At 40.0% G+C, this 20300-nt stretch overlaps 1 protein-coding gene across 2 annotated transcripts in view; it reads left to right on the forward strand.

The window, feature by feature from the left end:
* ltn1 (listerin E3 ubiquitin protein ligase 1) overlaps nt 1-20300 on the forward strand; it is a 129267-nt gene that overhangs the window by 39782 nt on the left and 69185 nt on the right. For both annotated transcript variants that reach the window (XM_048603365.1, XM_048603366.1), the window contains exons 11-13: nt 1629-1670; nt 3184-3370; nt 7099-7344. In XM_048603365.1, the coding sequence (XP_048459322.1) occupies nt 1629-1670; nt 3184-3370; nt 7099-7344 (475 nt within the window). The remainder of the gene's footprint in view (nt 1-1628; nt 1671-3183; nt 3371-7098; nt 7345-20300) is intronic.

The raw sequence follows: 20300 nt of genomic DNA on the forward strand, positions 1-20300 counted from the left end.
CTGACATTTCGGGCCTAGACCCTTCTTCAGAAATTTCTGAAGAAGGGTCTAGGCCCGAAATGTCAGCTTTCCTGCTCCTCTGATGCTGCTTGGCCTGCTGTGTTCATCCAGCTCTACACCTTGTTATCTCAGATTCTCCAACATCTGCAGTTCCTACTATCTCTTAGGGATTAGATTAGTAGTTCTGAAACATGTTCAAGACATTGTTATAGTTGTTTGTGCTTTGTCACCAGTAGGGCACAGAATAATCATGGCATAGAAAAAGACCATTATTGTTAAGCAGGCGGGTGGAATTTTATTAAGTAGGTGGGAATGTGGATTTGAGGTTATAATCGATGTTCCCTCTAATTATTCATGCTGCTGCGTGGACCTCTGATATCTGTGCACAGCTCCCAGAACTGGAAGTCAATGGGTCTGTATGCTGGTTGGTATGTGCAGACCCTCCGAGAGCTGTGCAGCCATTAAGGGAACATTGATTACAATCAGGTCAGCCATGATCATTTTGAATGACAGAGCAGGCTCAAGGGCTGAATGGCCTACTCTTGCTCCTTGTTCATGTGTTTGTATTTGGATCATCAATCCAGGACGGCTGAATCCCTGCAGCTCTACCAGTTTACGTCTTTATTCTACCTGTCCAACTGCCAAGAACGGCCGAGGAGTGTTGTTCGAAGTCGGTGAAACAGAAAGTTCTTGCATCCACAGCACCCTAATTGCCATGAGTTTCTCTCCCTCTCCCTCTCCCTCTCCCTTTCCCTGTCTCTCTCTCTCTCTCTCTCTCTCTCTCTCCTCTTTCATCTATGTTTGTTTCCCCTCCACCATCACTTGTTTTATATCAGTTTTCTTTTTATCTCTGCAATTTATTTCACTCTATTTCCAGCAACTTCCATGGTCAATTGTAAAAATAGTAAATTTAAATGATACGTTGCAACTAAATGACCAACAGGTAGGGAGGGAGCATGCTGCTGAAAGAGCTCGGAGTATGAGTGTTTGAAAACTGATCCAAAACTCTTCTGTTAAGTCTCACTTAACATTCAATCTGGTTGATGTTTTCCTATGTTTACTCGTTAATGTGTAATGCCCCAGATTAAAATGTCACACCCTCCTCTTTAAATGCCTTTATGGCTTGGTGTCACCTATATATATCTCATTTAATAACTGTTGGTTAATCTTACTCTTGTGCTTCTCTTCTCATCATTGATTTTGGCTTTAGCTGCCTAGGTTTCGGCTTCTGGATTCCCTCCCTAAATCTGTCCACTTGTCCATCTCTATTTGCTCCTTTCAGTCTTTCCTTTAAATCATCACTTTAACAAAATATTAGACTCCACTCCTACTAACTACTTTAGCTCAACATCCATTTTTGTTTGACATCTTTGGGAAGCAACAGTACATTTCTTATGTTACAGGTGCCATGCAAATACAAGCTATCATAATACTATCAGAGATAATAGGAACTGCAGATGCTGGAGAATCTGAGATAACAATGGTCTCGAAGAAGGGTCTAGGCCTGAAACGTCAGCCTTCCTGCTCCTCTGATGCTGCTTGGCCTGCTGTGTTCATCCAGCTCTACACCTTGTTATCTCTATGATAATACTACCCCTTTACTAAAGAATATGACCTTTTTTTTGTAGATGGATCAAGGCTGGCTCCTCGTGTTTCACATTGTCCAAAAGGTAATTCTGCATGCTACTGGAATTTATTTACTGAGTTAGATTTTCAGATTGCCTAGTATTTTGGGCTTTAAATGTTCCTTTTTTCATTTGAAATAGAAGTGCAGACCATCACATTGCATGCTCTTAAATTTCTCTTCATGTCCAACTGTAAACAATAAAGGGACTATATTAGTTTGATTTATAATATGCAGCTGTTCAATGAGCATTCAAAATAAAAGGCTTACATCATGTAAGCCATTTTTGTGAATATCTTTAGCTTGCTACTTAACAATATTTGAACTAAAGGGAATATAAATTAAACCAAAATTCATTTGCAGCTGATTTATGTAAACTAAATTAGTAGTAGTAGGTATTTATAGGCTGAGAACGGAAAAAGCTTTTTTTGTTATCAAACTTTGGTTTTCTAGTTAATGAATGACAATTTTAAAGTGCATATTAGTAGTATAGACATATTAGTATTGCACGTTTATGTTGTTAGCTTAACTGTGGCCACCAGTTGACTGGAATTTTCAAATCATTTTGAAACAATAACTTGTGATTCTCTCAACAGTTTTAACTTGTATGAAGTAAGGTATTCCCTCAGCACCAATGTTGGACTTGTAGAGATAGAAAGAATTAATACCATAGGCAATTTTTTTGAACCTCAAAACCATTAAAACGAAACCCTTAATCGCTATTTTATTCAATTTACAGAATGGATTGTTCATGGATGTCACTGGCTAGGCCAGCAATTATCGTCCATCCCTAATTGCCCAGAGGGTAGTTAAGAGCCAACCATATTACCGTGGGTCTGAAATTACACGTAGGTCAGACTAGGTAAAGAGGGCAGATGATGAGGTTTTTACAATAATTGGCAGTGGTTACATGGTTGCCTTTACGCTAGCTTTCTAATCCTCAATTTAATTGAATCCAAAATTCCACCTTCCACCATGGTGCATTTTGAATTCATGTCCCCAGGACATTAGCCTAGAGTGTTGGATTACTGTTGCAGTGACATTGGCACTAAGCTATCCTTCCCAAAAGTTTATTAAAAGTCACGTAGATTACCAAACTTGAACATTGCTGAAAATGTTTTCACATTGTGCTCAACAAGACAAATGCAAGAATGCTAAATTTCAAATAATTACCACAATTAATACTGTAGGAGAAAAGAATGCTGATTGGAAACACAGTGATCTGGTCTGTCCAAACAAGAGGATTATGTTAACATCTTGCGTTTTTTTGAATTACCTGAGAATTTAGAGAACCATTGCTTTCTCCATGGCAATGCCTCGGTCAATCAGCATCGACTTGTGAACCAATTAGCACACTTTTCTCTTCCAGGAGTATTGATCACTTGAAATTTGACATACTTCTGCTCTGTTGAGCTCAACATAAAAAGCTCTGGCAATGTGTTTCTCTTTTCGGAAATAAACATAAGCATAAAGTTTATAAACATTCCATTTTCAGAAAACCTAATTTACAACGGTTAAAATGCTTGGTAATCTTCCAGTTTCTAACCTGTTTCTTTCAGGCATGTTTGGATCAAGTTAAGTATGCTGCTATTTCTGATTGGTTGAAAGGAGAAGTACTTGGTGAGAAATTGGTCTTACTTGCAGACGAACTCTGTACAATGGGAATAACAAGCTCTTGGCCAAAAGATGCTCACTCACAAAGCTGGGTGTTACTTAGCCTAGCTCTGTCTAAGCACTTCAGTAATGGTGAGTAGAGAAGCTTTCATTCAAAAACCTTCCAGAGCTCTTTATGTGATGACATAGATATGTAGCACAGAATAGGTCATTTGGTCCAAACCGTCCATATTAATATTATGCTCGAGTCCCCTCGTATTTATCCTCATTATGGCGACAAAACGCTTGTCATTCTACCTTTCTAGATATATGTGACAGTAAATAACTCCATAGCTCAAATATGTATTCAACTTCCCATTATATGTATCTGTACTACTTGCTTCAACCACACAATGTGGTAGTGAGTTCCATTTTCTGGAAATGCATGTTTATCTAAATAGTGAGTTTAAAATAACAAAGGATTTGATAAAATGTATAAATAGATGAGGTATAATCTTAAAATCTTAAGGTTTGGGCTTTTTAATGTAAAATCAGGAAGTATTTCTTCAGAAAAAGTGCATGGGAAATCTGGAACTTGCTTCCTCTAAAAGCTTGTGGAAACTGAGTGAGTTGATATTTTTCAGACTGAGAGATTTTTGTAAAGGTAATGTGACCAAAGTGGGGAAGACAAGCTGAGTGACCGTACATATAAACATATGAAATAGAACTAGTGGTAGGCCACTCAGCTCCTCAAGCTTGCTCTTCTATTTGATAAGAACATGGCTGGTCTTGTTACTCCATAATAATAATCTTTCATCATCTTGCTTATAAAGGATCTATCTGCCTCTGTCTTAAAAATGTTCAAAAACTCAATTTTCACCACCTTCTGTGAAAGAGTTCCAAGCACTCGTGATCCTCTGTGAGAAAAGAATTCTCCTTCTCTATCTTAAGTGGGCAGCCCCTGATTTTTAAACCATGTTCGAGATTCTCAAACAAGCAGAGATATCCTTTCCACATCTACCGTTTCAATACTCTTTAAGATAAGCGTTTTGACTAAGCTTCTAATTCCTCTCAACTCCAACACATGCATTCCTCACCTGCCTAACACTCTCCTCACATGTTTGTACAGTTCAGTAAGCATTCTCTAAATTGCTTCCAATGCTTTCACATTCTTTGTTAAATAAAGGGAAGCAAAACCATAGACAGTACTCTAGACGTGATACCATCAATGCTTCATATAAATGAAGTATAACCTCCCGCCTTCTATACTTAATTCCCCACACAGTAAACTATAGCATTCCAGTAGCTTTCCGAATTGCTTCTTTACCTCTGTATTAAACTTTTGTGATTGATTCACTAAGACACCCAGATCTTTCTGCATCTCAGAGCTCTGCAATGTCTCACCATTTAGTTAATATCATTCATTTTTATTCTACCAGCCAAAATTGACAATTTCACATTTTCCCATATTATTCTCCACTTGCCATATCTTTGCCCAGTCACTTGCAGTCTTTTTGCAGTCTCTCTATGTTCGCTTTACACTTAATTACTTACATTTCTTTGTATCATAAGCAAATTTAGCAACCAGCCTTCAGTGCATGCAAGTCATTTATATAAATTGTAAAAAAAAATGAAGTCTTGGTTTTAATCCCTGGGAAAATATTAGAAACTATTACTGAAGATGCTATAGCCAGGCACTCAGATAAATTAACATTTTGTGAGGGGGAGAAATCTCCAACAAATTGGTTAAATATAACTTCCCTTTCACAAAATGTTAATTTATCTTAGTGCCTGGCTGTAGCATCTTCAGTGATAGCTTCTAATGTTTTCCCATCACAGATGTTAAGCTAACTGGGCTGTAGTTTCCTGCTTTCTTTCTGTCTCCTTTTTTGTTATTTTCCAATCTGACGCAGATTAGCCACAATTTAATGGTCAAATTTTGCTACAAGACCAGGTCTAAGGCAAGGAATTCTTAGTGAGTAACTCCTTCCAGCTCCCCAAAGCAGAGCTGATCCTAGGGTAGGGTGAATCAAGGCCACCTGAAAGAGGGCCACCCCGATCCTGTATTTGGTGGGGTGCTCTGCATTGGGATCATAGGGACATGGAAGGAACTAGAAACCAGGATTAGAGTGAACTTTGAATAAACAAGAGTGGTAATATTTCATTTCTTTTCTGGTTTAGTTTGAAGGCAGCAAAGACTCATTAACACAAAGAAATTCATGTAATTATGTATTATAATGATATATATGTGTTATAATTATGGCCTATAATTCCTTGAGGATTGCCTCAATGTTTGTGGAGGAACTGAGCAATCTGTAACATCTTTTGTAGTGAACACCTTGTTCGCTCTTGGCATAATTTAGGACTTGGCTGCATTACAGTGAATTGCTTTGGTACAAATCACATGAATTCTCTCATTTAACCTCTGTTCAGTAGAACCATGATTTGCTCCGGGAAGGAGTTGGCACACAGTGTGACTTCCCCCCGGGCTCACATCCACTTAGGGATGGCTCAGCACAAAAACTATACATCAGCAAGACATAAATTAGGCATGTGTTAGAATACTCTCTACTTGACTGGCTGAGTGCAGTTCCAAGAACACTCAAGCTGACAGTTTGCAGGTCAATGCAGCCCAATTGATTGGCACCCAATCTATCATCTTCAACATTCACTTCCTTCACCAGTGTGAAGTGGTAGCAGAATGCACCGTCGAGAAGATACAGTGCAGTTACTCAGGTCAGTTCCTTTGACAGCACCTTCCAAACTTCAACTTTTACCACCTCGAAGGATAAAGATAGCAGATGCTTGGAAACACATCCACCTTCACCCTCCCTTCTAAGCCATACATCGTCCTGATTTGGAGCTATATCACTGACACTGGGTGAACTTTCTTCCTAACAGTACTGTGAGTGACCTCGCATCCCAAATACTGCAGCAGTTCAAGAAGGCAGCGCTTGTCACCTCTTCCAGGGCAGCGATATTCACGTTCCCAAAAATGAATTAAAAAAGAAACTGCTTTTTGCTGTAGTTTTGGAAGAACTAAATGATCATTCCATGAAAAAAACATGATTGAAAACAACTTTTATCTTTCCCGTGGTGTATTCCACAGTTTTAGTAAAAAAAATTGATATTGCTCTGTATTAAAATGTAAGGTCACCGCAGTCCTACCTAATCATAGAGCTGCTCTCATTAACGAAGAGAAGAATGAATGGTGGTGGTTTAATATGAGGGCCTCCATACCTCAGGTGAGGGAAGAGTTTGAGAAAGAGAGTCTTTCATGGCACCAGCTGAACCTCAGCCAGTACAGGAACCCATGTTGTTGGTGTCACTCCATTGTAAACAGCCGTCCAGCCAACTGAGCTAACCAACTTCCTTGTTGAGTATTAGAGCACCAGAAGAAAATTCCGTCCAATCTGAGATACATCATTGACAAACGCATGGAAATTGGTGATAAGGGCTCTTGTGACAGTGGTAATGTCCCTACCTCTGGGCCAGAAGGCTTTGGTTCAAGCCTCACCTGCTCCAGAGGTGTGTCATGACACATCTGAACTGGTTGATTTAAGAAAAATTTGGAAATCAGTGGTCACCATTTTTGTTCAGCTGAGTTTTGGCGAGGTCTATGAGACTAAAGATCAGGATATTGTAGAGTCTTAAGACACTGAAGGAGATCACCTGAACAGTTGAGTTCATGCTGGATCTCTGTAGAGCAATCCAGTTAGCCCCATTATGCCACTCTGTCATATATATATATAATATATAGATGATTACTTTAACTAATTGGTATATATTACCCAAATTGAACTATGGTATCAGAGGGTTCAGGGATCCACGTTGTCTTAAGGATGCATTGTAGTATTTAAATTTTTTTTTTTTTTTTGCAGAGTTCTTGATCGCTGAATTGTATGTTGAAAGGATTATTGACAGACTGCACAATGCGCTTTCTAAGGATCTTTCTAAGGACCTGTCTAAAACTCAGGTTGTGGAGCCAATGCTTTCCTTCATTTGTGATTTGGCATCTAATTTTTTCTGCTCCATCAAGGGATGTTTGCAGATGTCATCAGCTGAAGATCTTCTTTCCACAATCTTCCAGCTCTGTGCCCAAAGCCAGGAGAAGACTCATCTGTCAGGTGAAGTGCAATGTTACAAAATTCGGTTTATTGTTTCCCTGTATTTTAAACATTTGCAATTTCAATATTAATCTAACGTGATGCAATTTCATCCCCCTCAGAAATCTTGGCATGGTGTTATACTATTGCAGGACATATCTGATGGTGATTTATCTAACAAAGAAGCATATTTTACAGGAAATTGTTTTCAGAAATTGCTACTTTAAAATATTTTCATTTTTAGTTTGAAACAATATTATATACTCAGCTGCATTGCAGTCACAGATGCCAAGTGCAGAACCCAGTTGTGTAATAAACTATGGTCCCATCTACAATTGTTGAGCATAATCATTCTGCATTTTCCCTTTCTCATCTGAGTCCTTGAAGTATGTATTTCTAAACAGCCAACCATATTCTCTGGCATAGAAGGAATACACCTGTTTGCACAAAAGGGTTAGGAAGTCCCCCTTTCTGTAAACTGCCACAACAGAGACAAAAGCTTCTTACATCTATCCACATCTATTACTGACTTTTCAGCAGTGAAATGTGTTTCAGTTACAGCAGTCAGCCATTTTGACAGGCTTTATTTGAAAGCAACATATCAGAACTTCAAGAGATTCAGCGGACAGAGGTGAATGTAGTTCCCATTGCTAAGGAAAAGGTGCTGCAGAAGCTGAATGGTTTGAAGGTGGGGAAAGGGTGGCACAGTGGCTCAGTGGTTAGCACTGCTGCCTCACAGCACCAGGAGCCCAGGTTCGATTCCAACCTCGGGCAACTGTGTGTGTGGAGTTTGCACATTCTGCTCGTGTCTGCGTGGGTTTCCTCCGGGTGCTCCGGTTTCCTCCCACAGTCCAAAGATGTGCAGGTTAGGTGGATTGGCCATGCTAAATTGCCCGTAGTGTTCAGGGGTGTGTAGATTAGGTGGGTTATAGGGGGATGATTCTGGGTGGGATCTTCTGAGGGTTGGTGAGGACGTGTTAGGCCGAAAGGCCTGTTTCCACAGACCAGATGGACGAGACCCCAGAGATTGGAAGTAGATAGCTGAGGAGATGTAGAGGCATTAGTGATGATCTTTCAGGAATCACTGGAGTCAGAGAGGGCAATAGACGACTGGAAAATTGCTCATGTAACACCCCTGTTTAAGGAGGGTAGGAGGCAGAAGACAGGAAATTATAGGCCAGTTAACCTGACCTCAGTTGTTGGTAAGATTTTAAAGTCAACTTTTAAGGATGAAATTGCAGACTACTTGGTAGGTCTGCAGGTACAACAAGTAATTAGGAAGGCAAATGGAATTTTGTCCTTCATTGCTAAAGGGATTGAAATAAAAAGCAGAGAGGTTATGTTGCAGCTGTACAAGGTGCTGGTGAGGCCACACCTGGAGTACTGTGTGCAGTTTTGGTCTCCTTACTTGAGAAAGGATGTACTGGCACTGGAGCGGGTGCAAAGGTGGTTCACTAGGTTGATTCCAGAGTTGAGGGGGTTGGCTTCTGAGGAGAGACTGAGTAGATTGGGATTATATTCCTTGGAATTCAGAAGATTGAGGGGGGATCTTATAGAAACATAAAATTATGAAGGGAATAGATAAGATAGAAGTAGAGAGGATGTTCCCACTAGCAGGTGAAGCTAGGACAAGACGGCATAGCCTCAAGATTAGAGGGAGCAGATTTAGGACTGAAGAGAAGGAATTTCTTCCCAGAGGGTTGTTAATCTATGGAATTCCTTGTCCAGTGAAGTAGTTGACACTACTTCAGTAAATGCTTTTTAAAAAAAAGGTAGATTTTTTTTGAACAATAAAGGAATTAAGGGGTACGTTGAGAACGCGGGTAAGTGGATCTGAGTCCACGAAAGGATCAGCCATGATCTTATTGAATGGCGGAGCAGGCTCAAAGGGCCAGACGGCCTACTCCTGCTCCTAGTTCTTGTGTTCTTGAAGTGCATGGTAAAATGGGGCTGAGTCAGTATGGCTTCATCAAGGAGAGGTCATGCCTGACAAATCTGTTAAAACTCTCTGAGAAGCTTATGAGCAAGTTAGACAAAGGAGAGCCAATGGACGTGATCTATTTGGATTTCCAGAAGGCCTTTGAGTAGATGAAGCAGAGAAGGCTGCTTAAGAAGGTAAAAGCCCATGGTGTTAGGGGCAAGATACCAGCATAGTTAGAGGATTGGCTGACTGGCAGAAGGCAGAGAGTGGGATAAAGGGATCTGTTTCAGGATGGCAGCCAGCAACTAGTGGCATTCACAGGGATCCGTGTTGGGACCACAAGTATTCACATACATTAACGATTTGGATGAAGGAACTGAGGTCATTGTTGCTAAGTTTGCAGATGACACAAAGATAGATGGAGTGGCAGGTTGTGTTGAGGAAGTAGGGAGGCTGCAGAAACACTTGGACAAGCTAGAAGATGGGCAAAGAAGTGGCAGATAGAATACAATGTGGGAAAGTGTGAGGTTATGCACTTTGATAGGAAGAGTAGAGGCATAGATTATTTTCTAAATGGGGAAAGGCTTTGGAAATCTGAAGCACAAAGGGACTTGGGAGTCCCAGTTCAGGATTCTCTTAAGGTTAACATGCAGGTTCAGTTGGCAGTTAAGAAGGCAAATGCAATGTTGCTATTCGTTTCAAGAAGGCTAGAATACAAAAGCAGAAATATACTGCTCAGGTTGAATAAGGCTCTAGTCAGACTGCATTTGAGAAATTGTGAGCAGTTCTGGTCCTGCATCTGAGGAAGGATGTGCTGGCATTGGAGGGGGTCCTCAAGAGATTCACAAGAATAATCCTGGGAGTGAAGGACTTGATGTAGAAGAAGTGGTTGAGTCTGTGTCTGTATTTGTTTGAATTTAGAAGGATGAGGGGAGATCTGATTGAAACTTGCATAATACTGATAGGCCTGGATAGAGTGGACGTAGAGAAGATCTTTCCACCAGTAGGAGAGACTGGGACGTGAGGGCACAGCCTAAGAGTGTAGGAACAGACCTTTAGAATTGAGATGAGAAGGAGTTTCTTCAGCAGGAGGGTCATTAATCTGTGTAACTGATTGCTGCAGAGGGCTGTGAAAGTCAAGTTATTGAGTGTATTTAAGACAGAGATACGTGGTTCTTGACTGGTAAGGGGTTCAAGGATCACTGGGAGAGAGAAAAAGAATTGGGTTGAGAAACATATCAACGATGATTGAATGGTGGGGCAGACTTGATCGGTCAAATGTCCTAATTCTGCTGCTATGTCTTGTGGACTTAGGGAAAGTTATTAACCATTTACAAGAAACAGATGCTAAGCAACCCAGAGTCTGATTACTATCAAAAAATGAGCACTTTTATCACCTGACCACTGAGATACAAGTCTGGCATACATTGTCAGTCACATTTTGAGAGATTTTAACTAGCTCATTACAGTTTCTGCAGTGGAGGGAAGTTAGTCTGAGACTTCTAAATAAAAATTACAAGCCTATTTTCTGAACGAATAATTTATCCATCATCTTTCACTTGATTAATTGACCTTTACTGATACTGAAAGTGGCTCCTGTGCACTCCCCATTTACTTATTCCTCACCTGTTTAGGCCCCACACTCTGGAGTTCCCTCCCTAAACTCTTCTACTTTTCCACCTTCCTCTTTCAAGACAAATCCTTAAATACATATTTTTGACACAGCTTCTGGTTAACTTTTTGCTAGCTCCTTTATTGCCTTTCTGATCAGTTTTCATCTGATGACGCCTCTATGAAACGCAGTGTAGTATGTTTCTGTGCTGAAGAGACTATATGAATGTAAGCTGCCGATGTTGTTATACATTTCAAGATGGCTTCCTAGAGGTTGCTGAAGTTCACCACGCAGAATGTTCCTGTAGTTAGTGCTTTGTGCTGCTGGGAGATGTGGTTGTCTTCACGTGTGCTCATTCACAATGCAAAACGGAGGTTAAACTTTTTCCCTCACACCCTTCTAACTATGGCTCTAACAATATGGCATTGGCATTAACACTATACAGCGGACTCCAGAATTTAAATACCAGGCGGAAAACACAACAGCGCTTCATCGGAGGCTGCACTGATGGGTAATGAAACGTTTGTGAACTAACAAACCAGCTCGGCAAGCAAACCAACCACAGCATAGCAGAGCTGGTAACCAGTGAGAGATATCCCTGGACATGGAGACTCAGCTACCCTGAGGTAGCAGCACTGCTGATGGAGAGAAAAATGTCAACATCAGATGCAACCCCTTGTTACAGAGAGATGAGATGCAAGGGGAGTCCAAAAGTACCATGCTCACTTTTGGCTCAGCTTTCTTCACATTTTGGAGCAACAGTGACACCAGAGTCTGTATGTTAAGGCAGGTGATTGCTGTTTGTATGCCATCCTGCAGGAAGATTTGAGGCCTTGTAGATTGCATGGGCACACTCTGGCAGCAGTCCTGAAAGTGACAGTGGTCTTGAACATTTTGTCACTGGGTTATTTCAGAGTGTGATAGTGAAGTGTGACATGTCACAAATGGCTGTTCAATATAACATTGTGCAGATGCCCTGTATAAGAAGGCATTGGAATACATTGATTTCCAGGATGACATTAAACAATGGCCTTTTCATTCATGGCAAGATTCCCTCAGGTGCAGTATATGTTCCATTACATCCACGTGACAATCAAAGCCCTGTTAGAGTAGCCAAGAGCATTCATCAATACGAAAGGATTCCAATCCTTCAATTTACAGCTGGTATGCAACCACCACAAGAGTTTTCTGTAGCCATTTGTTTAGATTTCTTGGAAGCTGTCATCACATCTTCATCCTGAGGCAACTGTATATGTTGCAGTTGTTCATCCTACCAGAGATGATATGTGGATGATTTCTAAGGGAAAAAGGTCATTTATTGAAGAAATAGCCACTGACACGAATGCATAATCCTACAATGGACGCACAGAGTTACTACAGTCAAAGCCATCTCAATGCAAGGATCATTAGTGAGTAGCCCATCCGACTGTTGAACTTGGGGCTCGTGAGGAATCAGCACAACGTTCTGGACTGAATAGATGGGGAAGAACTGTACAGTAGGGTTGACGCTGACGTAAGGGGATTGGCAAAACAACCAGATGCAGCATAAATCAAAACATTTTTTACAGACCAAATAGTAAGGAACACACTGTCTCAGAGTATGGTGGAAGTGGTTTCAATCATGACTCCCAAAAGGGAATTATTTAATTATCTGAGAAGAAAATACTTTCAAGGTTACAACCAAGAGTGAGAAAGTTGGACCAGCTGAATTGGTCTTGCAGGGTGCCAGCATGACCACGATGGGCCAAATGAGCACTTTCTGAGCTGTAATTCTTTTGTGATGACAGATGGATTCCTTCATTCTCTGTCCAAGGCTCAGTTTACCTCCGAGATGCCCTGACCTTTGGGCACGCACGTTCCATATCTGCACCAGAAAGATGTTGCATGTGACTTTCAATTCCCAACAAAACTCTGCACCTCTCCCTAGTTGAGCATGACTGGACCTGACCAACAATTCACCTGGGGAGTCTCCTTCACTTGCCTCTGCCTCCACCACATTGTCTGCACAGTTGAAGTGCTGTGTACTTTGTGCCATCCTGTCTAAGCTCGTGTGACAGTACATTGGTGGGTGTTTTAACAGTGGTGGGGAATGCACTGAACTGCAGTGATGGTGCTGTTTCGGATTAATATTTCCCCTGCTGTTGTCATTGCTGAAGATGTCCTTCCACAACTGGCTTTATGGAAGACCTAGGCAATTGCTTAAGTGATTTCTCCTCTGTCTGGGGTGATTTACCCAGAATTGCCATAATAATTTGTCTATTAGCATTGACAACTTGATCAGGATCAGTTACATACCTTTCTCAAGAAAATTGCAACATGCTTTCACAGTATTTCAGATAGTTGTCCATCTTGCTCTTGCCAACTTAGAGTCATAGAGTCATACAGCATAGAAACAGACCCTTCGGTCCAACGGAACATAATCCTAGCTAAACTCGTCCCACCTGCCTTATCCTTGCCCAAATCCCTCCAAACCTTTCCTATTTATGTGCTTACCTAAGAGTCTTTTAAACGTTGTAACTGTGCCCACATCCACCACTTACTCAGGAAGTTCATTCTACACGCGAAACACTCTTGTGTTTTTAAAAAAAAAAATTGTCCTTCATGACTGATTTAAATCTCTCTCCTCTCACCTTAAAAATATGCCCCCACTCTTGAAATGTCCCATCCTGGGGAAAAGACACCTACCATTAACCCTATCTATACTCCTCATAATTTATAAACTTCTATAATGTCACCTCTCAACCTCCTACGCTCCAATGGAAAAAGTCCCTGCCTATCCAGCCTTTCTTTCAGACTCAAATCTTCCATACCTGGCAACGTCCTGGTAAATCTCAGAAGATTTCTCTAGCTTAATAATATCCTTCTTATAACAGGGTGATCAGAACTGGACATAGTACTCCAGAAGAGGCCCCACCAATGTCCTATACAACCTTAACATGATTTCCCAACTCCTGTACTCAAAGGACAGAGCAATGAAGGCAAGCGTACTAAACCCCTTTTTAACCACCCTGTCTCTATGCGCTGCAAACTTCAAAGAATTATGTACCTGAACCCCTAGGTGCTTCTGTTCTATAACATTTCTTCAAGAGCTGTAAGCTACCAATTTCAAGGACCTTCTCAATAGCTGTCTAAACAGGAAATAGCGTCACTGATGCAATCCCTTTCTTGAATGTTACATATTTTCCCCTGCAAAGTCGACAGTGATAAATTTAGGACCATGGTGTTCTTCTTCAGTGCATACTGTGGCTCACTATAATTAATTAGTTGACTGTTACAAAGTATTGTGGATATTCAGCAGCATCAGGACTTCAAAAAGTCCTCAACCTACAATAAATATTCAATCTGTGGCGTCTGTTCTTAACTCAGATATATAGACTGCAGAACAATGTTCGCCGGATTCAGTGTCTGCAAACAGATTGTGTAAGTGGTGGCAATTGATTTTGGAAATGTTTTTAAAATGGGCTGGATGTTCCACTGAGCATTTGTGCTCAGTTCAGTCGAGTTTGTGTTTCCTGATATTAGTGAGTTATGTCAAATGCTATAGTTAACATTTAACTTTTTTGGAATGTCCAATGGTGATAAAAATTTTCAGTGAGTAAAGGGGAATGGTTAATACAAATGGAGTTTAGTGCCTCAGTAGTAATTTACTGTCTGCTAGGTTCTAAAAATATGAAATATATGTGGTGCTTACAAATCATGTTTTGTAATTTTCAGAACTGTTCTCAAACTGATACGTTATGGTCTTTGTTCAGTGACCCCATGTGATTTAAAATAGAATCAAAAACATGATGCATTTTCATTATTGTCTCAGTTGCTCATCTGAAGATGCCTGCTTTGGCTGGTATGATTTCAAAGTTGCGTAGTTACCTCATCCAAATAGCATTTTTCAGTATTGAATTACCACTCAGCATTTTGCAACACACATTGTGCACGCACATACACTTTTTCTGCATGGAACCAAAATGGTAGTGAATGAAAATTGGAATTCTGATTGCTATTTTACACCTCCCCCAATAGAATGTAAACCCTAGCAGATTTCAGGTAACTTAGCAAAATTGAGTTGAACTTGGATCCTTTGGTCTATGTACTTCAATGTCAAATTAGCACTGATTCTACCCCAGTCCCTTTTCTATAGCTGAACTTGATATGAAAGTGACTGGCTAACATAGGTAGCATTGTAAGCAAAGTGAATGGAGAATAAAATTGATGAGTGGGCAAAACTGAGACACAGATTTCAATGTAGCAAATGTAAGTAGACGTCTTCAGACCTGGAAAGGGTAGAAAATGTACTTTCTAAATAGTGAAAAACAGTTAAGCATGAAGAAACTTGGGGCTCCAGTACACAAATCATTGCAAGTTTTATAAACAGATACAGAAAATAATTAGAAAGGCTAATTAATGGTGGGCTTTATTTCTAGAGGAAAATACTACAAGGGGATCAAGCTATTCCTCAGCTAAACAAAGTCTGACTGGATCACATTTGGAAAACAGTGTGTAATTTTAGGCACTGCAACAAAGGAAGCATGTATTGCCTTGGAGTGGGTACAGTATAGATTTACTAAAATAAAGCCTTGATGCACAGAGTTAAATTATGGAGATGAAATCCAAAATCTTGGATTGCATTCTCTGGAATTTAGGAGGTAAAGGGATGACTTGATCAAACTTTTCAGGACCTTAAGGTGAACTGATAATTTCTCCCAACCTATCCTATCTGCTCCAGTTGATGTGTCTAGGACTTGGGGACCTAATCAAAAAAAAACTAGAGTCTGATTTTAGTCTGAATTAGGAAACATTTCTTCATTGAGTGACAGGAGTTTGGAACTCTCTTCCTCAGACAGTAATTAATACTAGATAATGTGTTAATTTTAAAACTTAGCTTGAGATACTTTTGTTAGCCAAAAATATCAGGGAAATTGGGGCAAAAGTACGTATCAGCAGTTAGAAAGCCATAATCTCAATGATTGACAGAACAGACTTGAGGGCCTATAATGTACTCCCATTCCAATGAGTTTCTATTCAGCTGAATTAGCCTTTTTAATACCAATTGATGGATTTGACAACAATAGAAAATGTGATTGTACATATACAGAGAGACCAGGACCAGAAACTGAACTATTGTATCATTGTTACCGTTAATTGTTATTTTTTTAAACACTTTTTTTTCATATAACTGTGTCTGAAATAAGTGGAATGCTGTTTGTTGTCTGCTGTTTGTATAGGTCTTGATGCGTACAGTTGGAAAATGACTGGACTGACTGGTTATGCTCACAGCCAGACTGCAAAATCTTTGTCCTGATCTCTTTGCTACCAGGGTACTCGTTGTTTGTACTTTTGATTGTTAGCAATTTGGTTTGTTGGCAACTCTGCAAACCTGCCTCAGTCAGCAAGAGCATTGGATTGTTTCTGCTTGAGGTTTGATTCTAATTAAGTTTTTGCCCTCAGAGACATTTCTGCAGTATGAAAGGGAATGAAATAATGTAAAACCCTGAGGGTCTAAGCTTATTATTTTCTGTTGTGAAGCATATAGTAGATAACTTCACAAATACTGTATAACCAGATATTGGGAAGTAACTCAGTTTATATCTGCTGACTTTTATTGATTTATAATTTCTCTCTTTCCCATCCTTCCAACCTCACAGAAGGTGCACTATTGCAAATCTTTAGTCAGTGTTTGGACCATAGTTGACTAATTTAGGAAGCTCAACACAGGGAACCAATCTTCGTATACTACACCAAGATGATGTACATTAATACATCAAAATGCTATGCTAAATGTGGTTTCACCCTGAAGTACATTTTTAGCAACTGCATACCTCCATGCAATAAATAAGATGCCATGAATGCTTCAAATCAGTATTTTATACATATAATAGCAGAGTAGTGGTATGCAGTAATTTACAGATATTGTAAACTAGAGGGGTCTAAACTTTCTCTGTTCACAGGCAACTGCTCATCATGGTACCTACCGTTCATGCATAAAAAGACACAACAATGTTGCTTAGGCTTGCTTAGGTTTTTTTTTCTCTTACCTTTTTCACATCTATTCACTGATTTGGTACTTTTCCCCCTCTTGCAGATTTTATGGTCTTCTTCCTTCTACCCCATCCTCCCCAAAGTGGCATAATAGTCAATGCATAAAGTTTTGATGTTGCATAGCATCCCACCCACATTATGCAGTGGTGTTCAATTACTTGGAAAAGTAGGAACCTGCCTGGAATTTGCTAGGGAACTGAACGGTGTTTCATGTATTGGGCTAAATATCATGCACACCATAGTTGGTATGTGACTATTGTTCATCTTTTGTTTTCCATTAAAAATATTTAATGTTTGAAGATGATACTTAGCACTGTATAATTCTGTTGTTTTGCTTAAACTGTTTGTACTTGTGTTACATAGTGCATTATTAATCAGTGCTAACGTGAGATACTTGTCTTTGGATAGGTTCCAAAATGTGCATTATAATGAATCTGAAGTGCTTTATAATGGTCATTCTTATCAAATGTCATCACGTTGTTGACATGTGCAATCCATTTGAGAAAAGTTGCAATTGTTGCAAAAGTAAATTGTTTTTTAAAAGCAGACTGTAAGTGGCCAATCTAGTTGCACATTATTCTAATGTTTTTAAATCCATTTCAAAGAGTACGTTAATGGCATTACTAACCTTCCGTCCCTTATAAAAGGATATTCTGAATATTCTATCTCACAACAATAATATATTGTCCATTTACCCATTTAGTTCCCACCCATTGAGACCTTTCTCATTACTTTTTAATCGCTTCTTTTTATATGAAATGCAAATGATTTTAATACCTTTAGCAAGACTGAAATATTGACTTTTACTCGTTTTATGCCTAGTTAAAATGTAGTTACATAAAACATTTCAACAAGTCTTTCAAAATACCGAGTTAAAATATTCTTATTTTTAGTGACACAACATGATATGATGTACAATAAAACACTTTTCATACAAATCCACCCACATGCATATACAAAAACTGAAACTACAAATCTGAAACAATGTAGAAAATGCTAGAAACACTCAAGTTAATCCATGTGAAGATGTAAAAGGTTAACATTTCAGATATCACTATTTGTCAGAAGTCAATAATATCAAAAATTAACCTATTTGAAGGAACAGATAAAACATAGGAGAAGGAATAAGCAATTTGACTTCTTTAGTCTCCTGCACTATTCAACCATATCTAGGTGATCTACTCAATGACACTTTCCTGCTCTATCCACATATCCCTTTATGTTTTTAGTATCTAGAAATCTATTGATCTCTATCTTAAACATGATCAATGACTGAGTCTCCACACTCCTCAGGGGAGAGAATTCCGAAGATTTACCATCCACTGAGTGAAGAAATTCCTCCTTACTTCAATACTAGGTGGCCTATTCCATATTTTGAGACTGTACTCCCTACTTCTAGATCGTCCCCCAAATTCATGGGCAGATATTCTTCCTGCATCAACCCTGTCAAGCTTGCAATAATTTTCCATGTCTCAATGAGATCACCTTTCATTTTTCTAAACTTTCGAAAACACAGGCCCAGTCTCCTAAATCTATCTTCATAGAACAATTACACTGACCCAAGAATAAGTATGGTGAATCTCCATTGCACTCCCTTTCTAACGAGGGAATCATTCCCGATGTTAGGAGACTTAAACGTCACAAAATATCATGGGTGTGGCCTCATCAAGCTAAAAGGAAGACATACTCATGATAGCAGATACTGGCGCTGCTGCCTCACAGTGCCAGGGTCCCGGGTTCGTTTCCAACCTCAGGCAACTGTCTGTGCGGAGTTTGCATATTCTCCGTGTGTCTGTGTGGGTTTCCTCCGGGTGCTCCGGTTTCCTCCCACAGTCCAGAGATGTGCAGGTTAGGTTGTTTGGCTATGTTAATTTGCCCATTGTGTCCAGGGATGTGTAGGCTAGGTGGATTAGCTGTGGGAAATACAGGGTTACAAGGATAGGGTAGGGGGCTGGATCTGGGTGGGATGCTGTTCGGAGTGTTGGTGTGAACTTGATGGGCCTAATGGCCTACTTCCACACTATAGGAGTTCTATAATACATGCACACACACATCATAATGAACTTGAGTGGTAACTAAAAGGTAGTAGAGTACCTGACTAAATAAGTACCTGACTATGTATCAGATGGTAGAAAGAAGGGTAGTGAAAGAAATTTTTAAAAATGTGAATAGCTGAGGCAGTTTTGGAATAGAACAGAAATGCTAGCAAAATAGACTAGAAGCCTCAAAAGAAAGAAAAAGCAGATGGAAAGCAAAAATAGAGACTATCAAACCCACTTAAAATGTTGCCTGAAGAGGTGAAGGAGTTTACGAAGAAAACCGCAGAGTTAGAACCCAGAGGACTTCAAACAAGATGCCATGTTTGGAGCAATTGAGATGAGGTATTGAAGGAGAATACAGTGGCTGATTTGGTCAAAAGTTTAAGAGGTCAAGATGGACAGTTGGGGAAAGTTCAACATTACAACAGTCATATAGAGGCTGTTATTTGTGACTTTAATTGGAGTATTTTAAAAAAATGGACGCTGCTAGATTCCAAGCTTGTATCCTCGGTATGTTATACATTTATTTTGGGAAGTCTTCTGAGTAAAAGAAGTTATTTCAGGTGAGAAGTTAAACCAGATTGAGTAGTGTGGTGGCAGATGGGAATTGGCGAGACCACTGATCAAGGCAAAGATCTCAGGCCATCTTGATGAAGTATGGCGATGTAAACAACTTTGATGAAAAGTAATACAATGCTGGTCTGAGGCAGTGGAAAAGCGTCTGCTGGACTACTTGGAATCAGTGAACTGGACTGTATTCAAGTACTCAGTGGAAAACCCAGACGAGTATGCTGCCACCATCATAGATTTCATTAGCAAATGCGCGGAGGACTGCATACCAAACAGAGTTAATCTGGATATTCCCCAACCGAAACTCTGGATGAACCGACTGAAAACCAGGCATGCACAGCATTCAAGTCGGATGACCCACACCAATACAGAAAATCCAGAGATGCCAAAATGGAGACCGGACCAAGTTAGAGACTCAAACCAACTGTACGAACATCTGCCACCTATGGAAAGGCACAAACAACATAACAGGATACAAAATGAAGCAAAGCAAGATTGCGGACAAAAACACATCTTTCCCTGCTGCGCTCAATGCTTTCTATGTTTGGTTCGAGCAGACTGCTGCTGGCATGGTGTCATCTGCCCCAACAGCCCCGGATGCACCTGTTCCCTGCGTCATCGCTGCAGACATCAGATCAGTCCTGCTGAGAGTCAACCCAAGGAAAATGACGGGCCTGGACGGAGTACCCGGCCGTGCACTTAGATCCTGTGCAGACCAGCTGGCAGAGTTATTCACTCTGGTGTTGTGGTGCAATAATAACAACCTCCCTCTCAATTTCGGCAAAACAAAAGAACTGATCAA

The sequence above is a fragment of the Rhincodon typus genome, chromosome 11 (genome assembly GCF_021869965.1).
Source record: "Rhincodon typus isolate 14 chromosome 11, sRhiTyp1.1, whole genome shotgun sequence".
NCBI classification, from domain to species: domain Eukaryota; kingdom Metazoa; phylum Chordata; class Chondrichthyes; order Orectolobiformes; family Rhincodontidae; genus Rhincodon; species Rhincodon typus.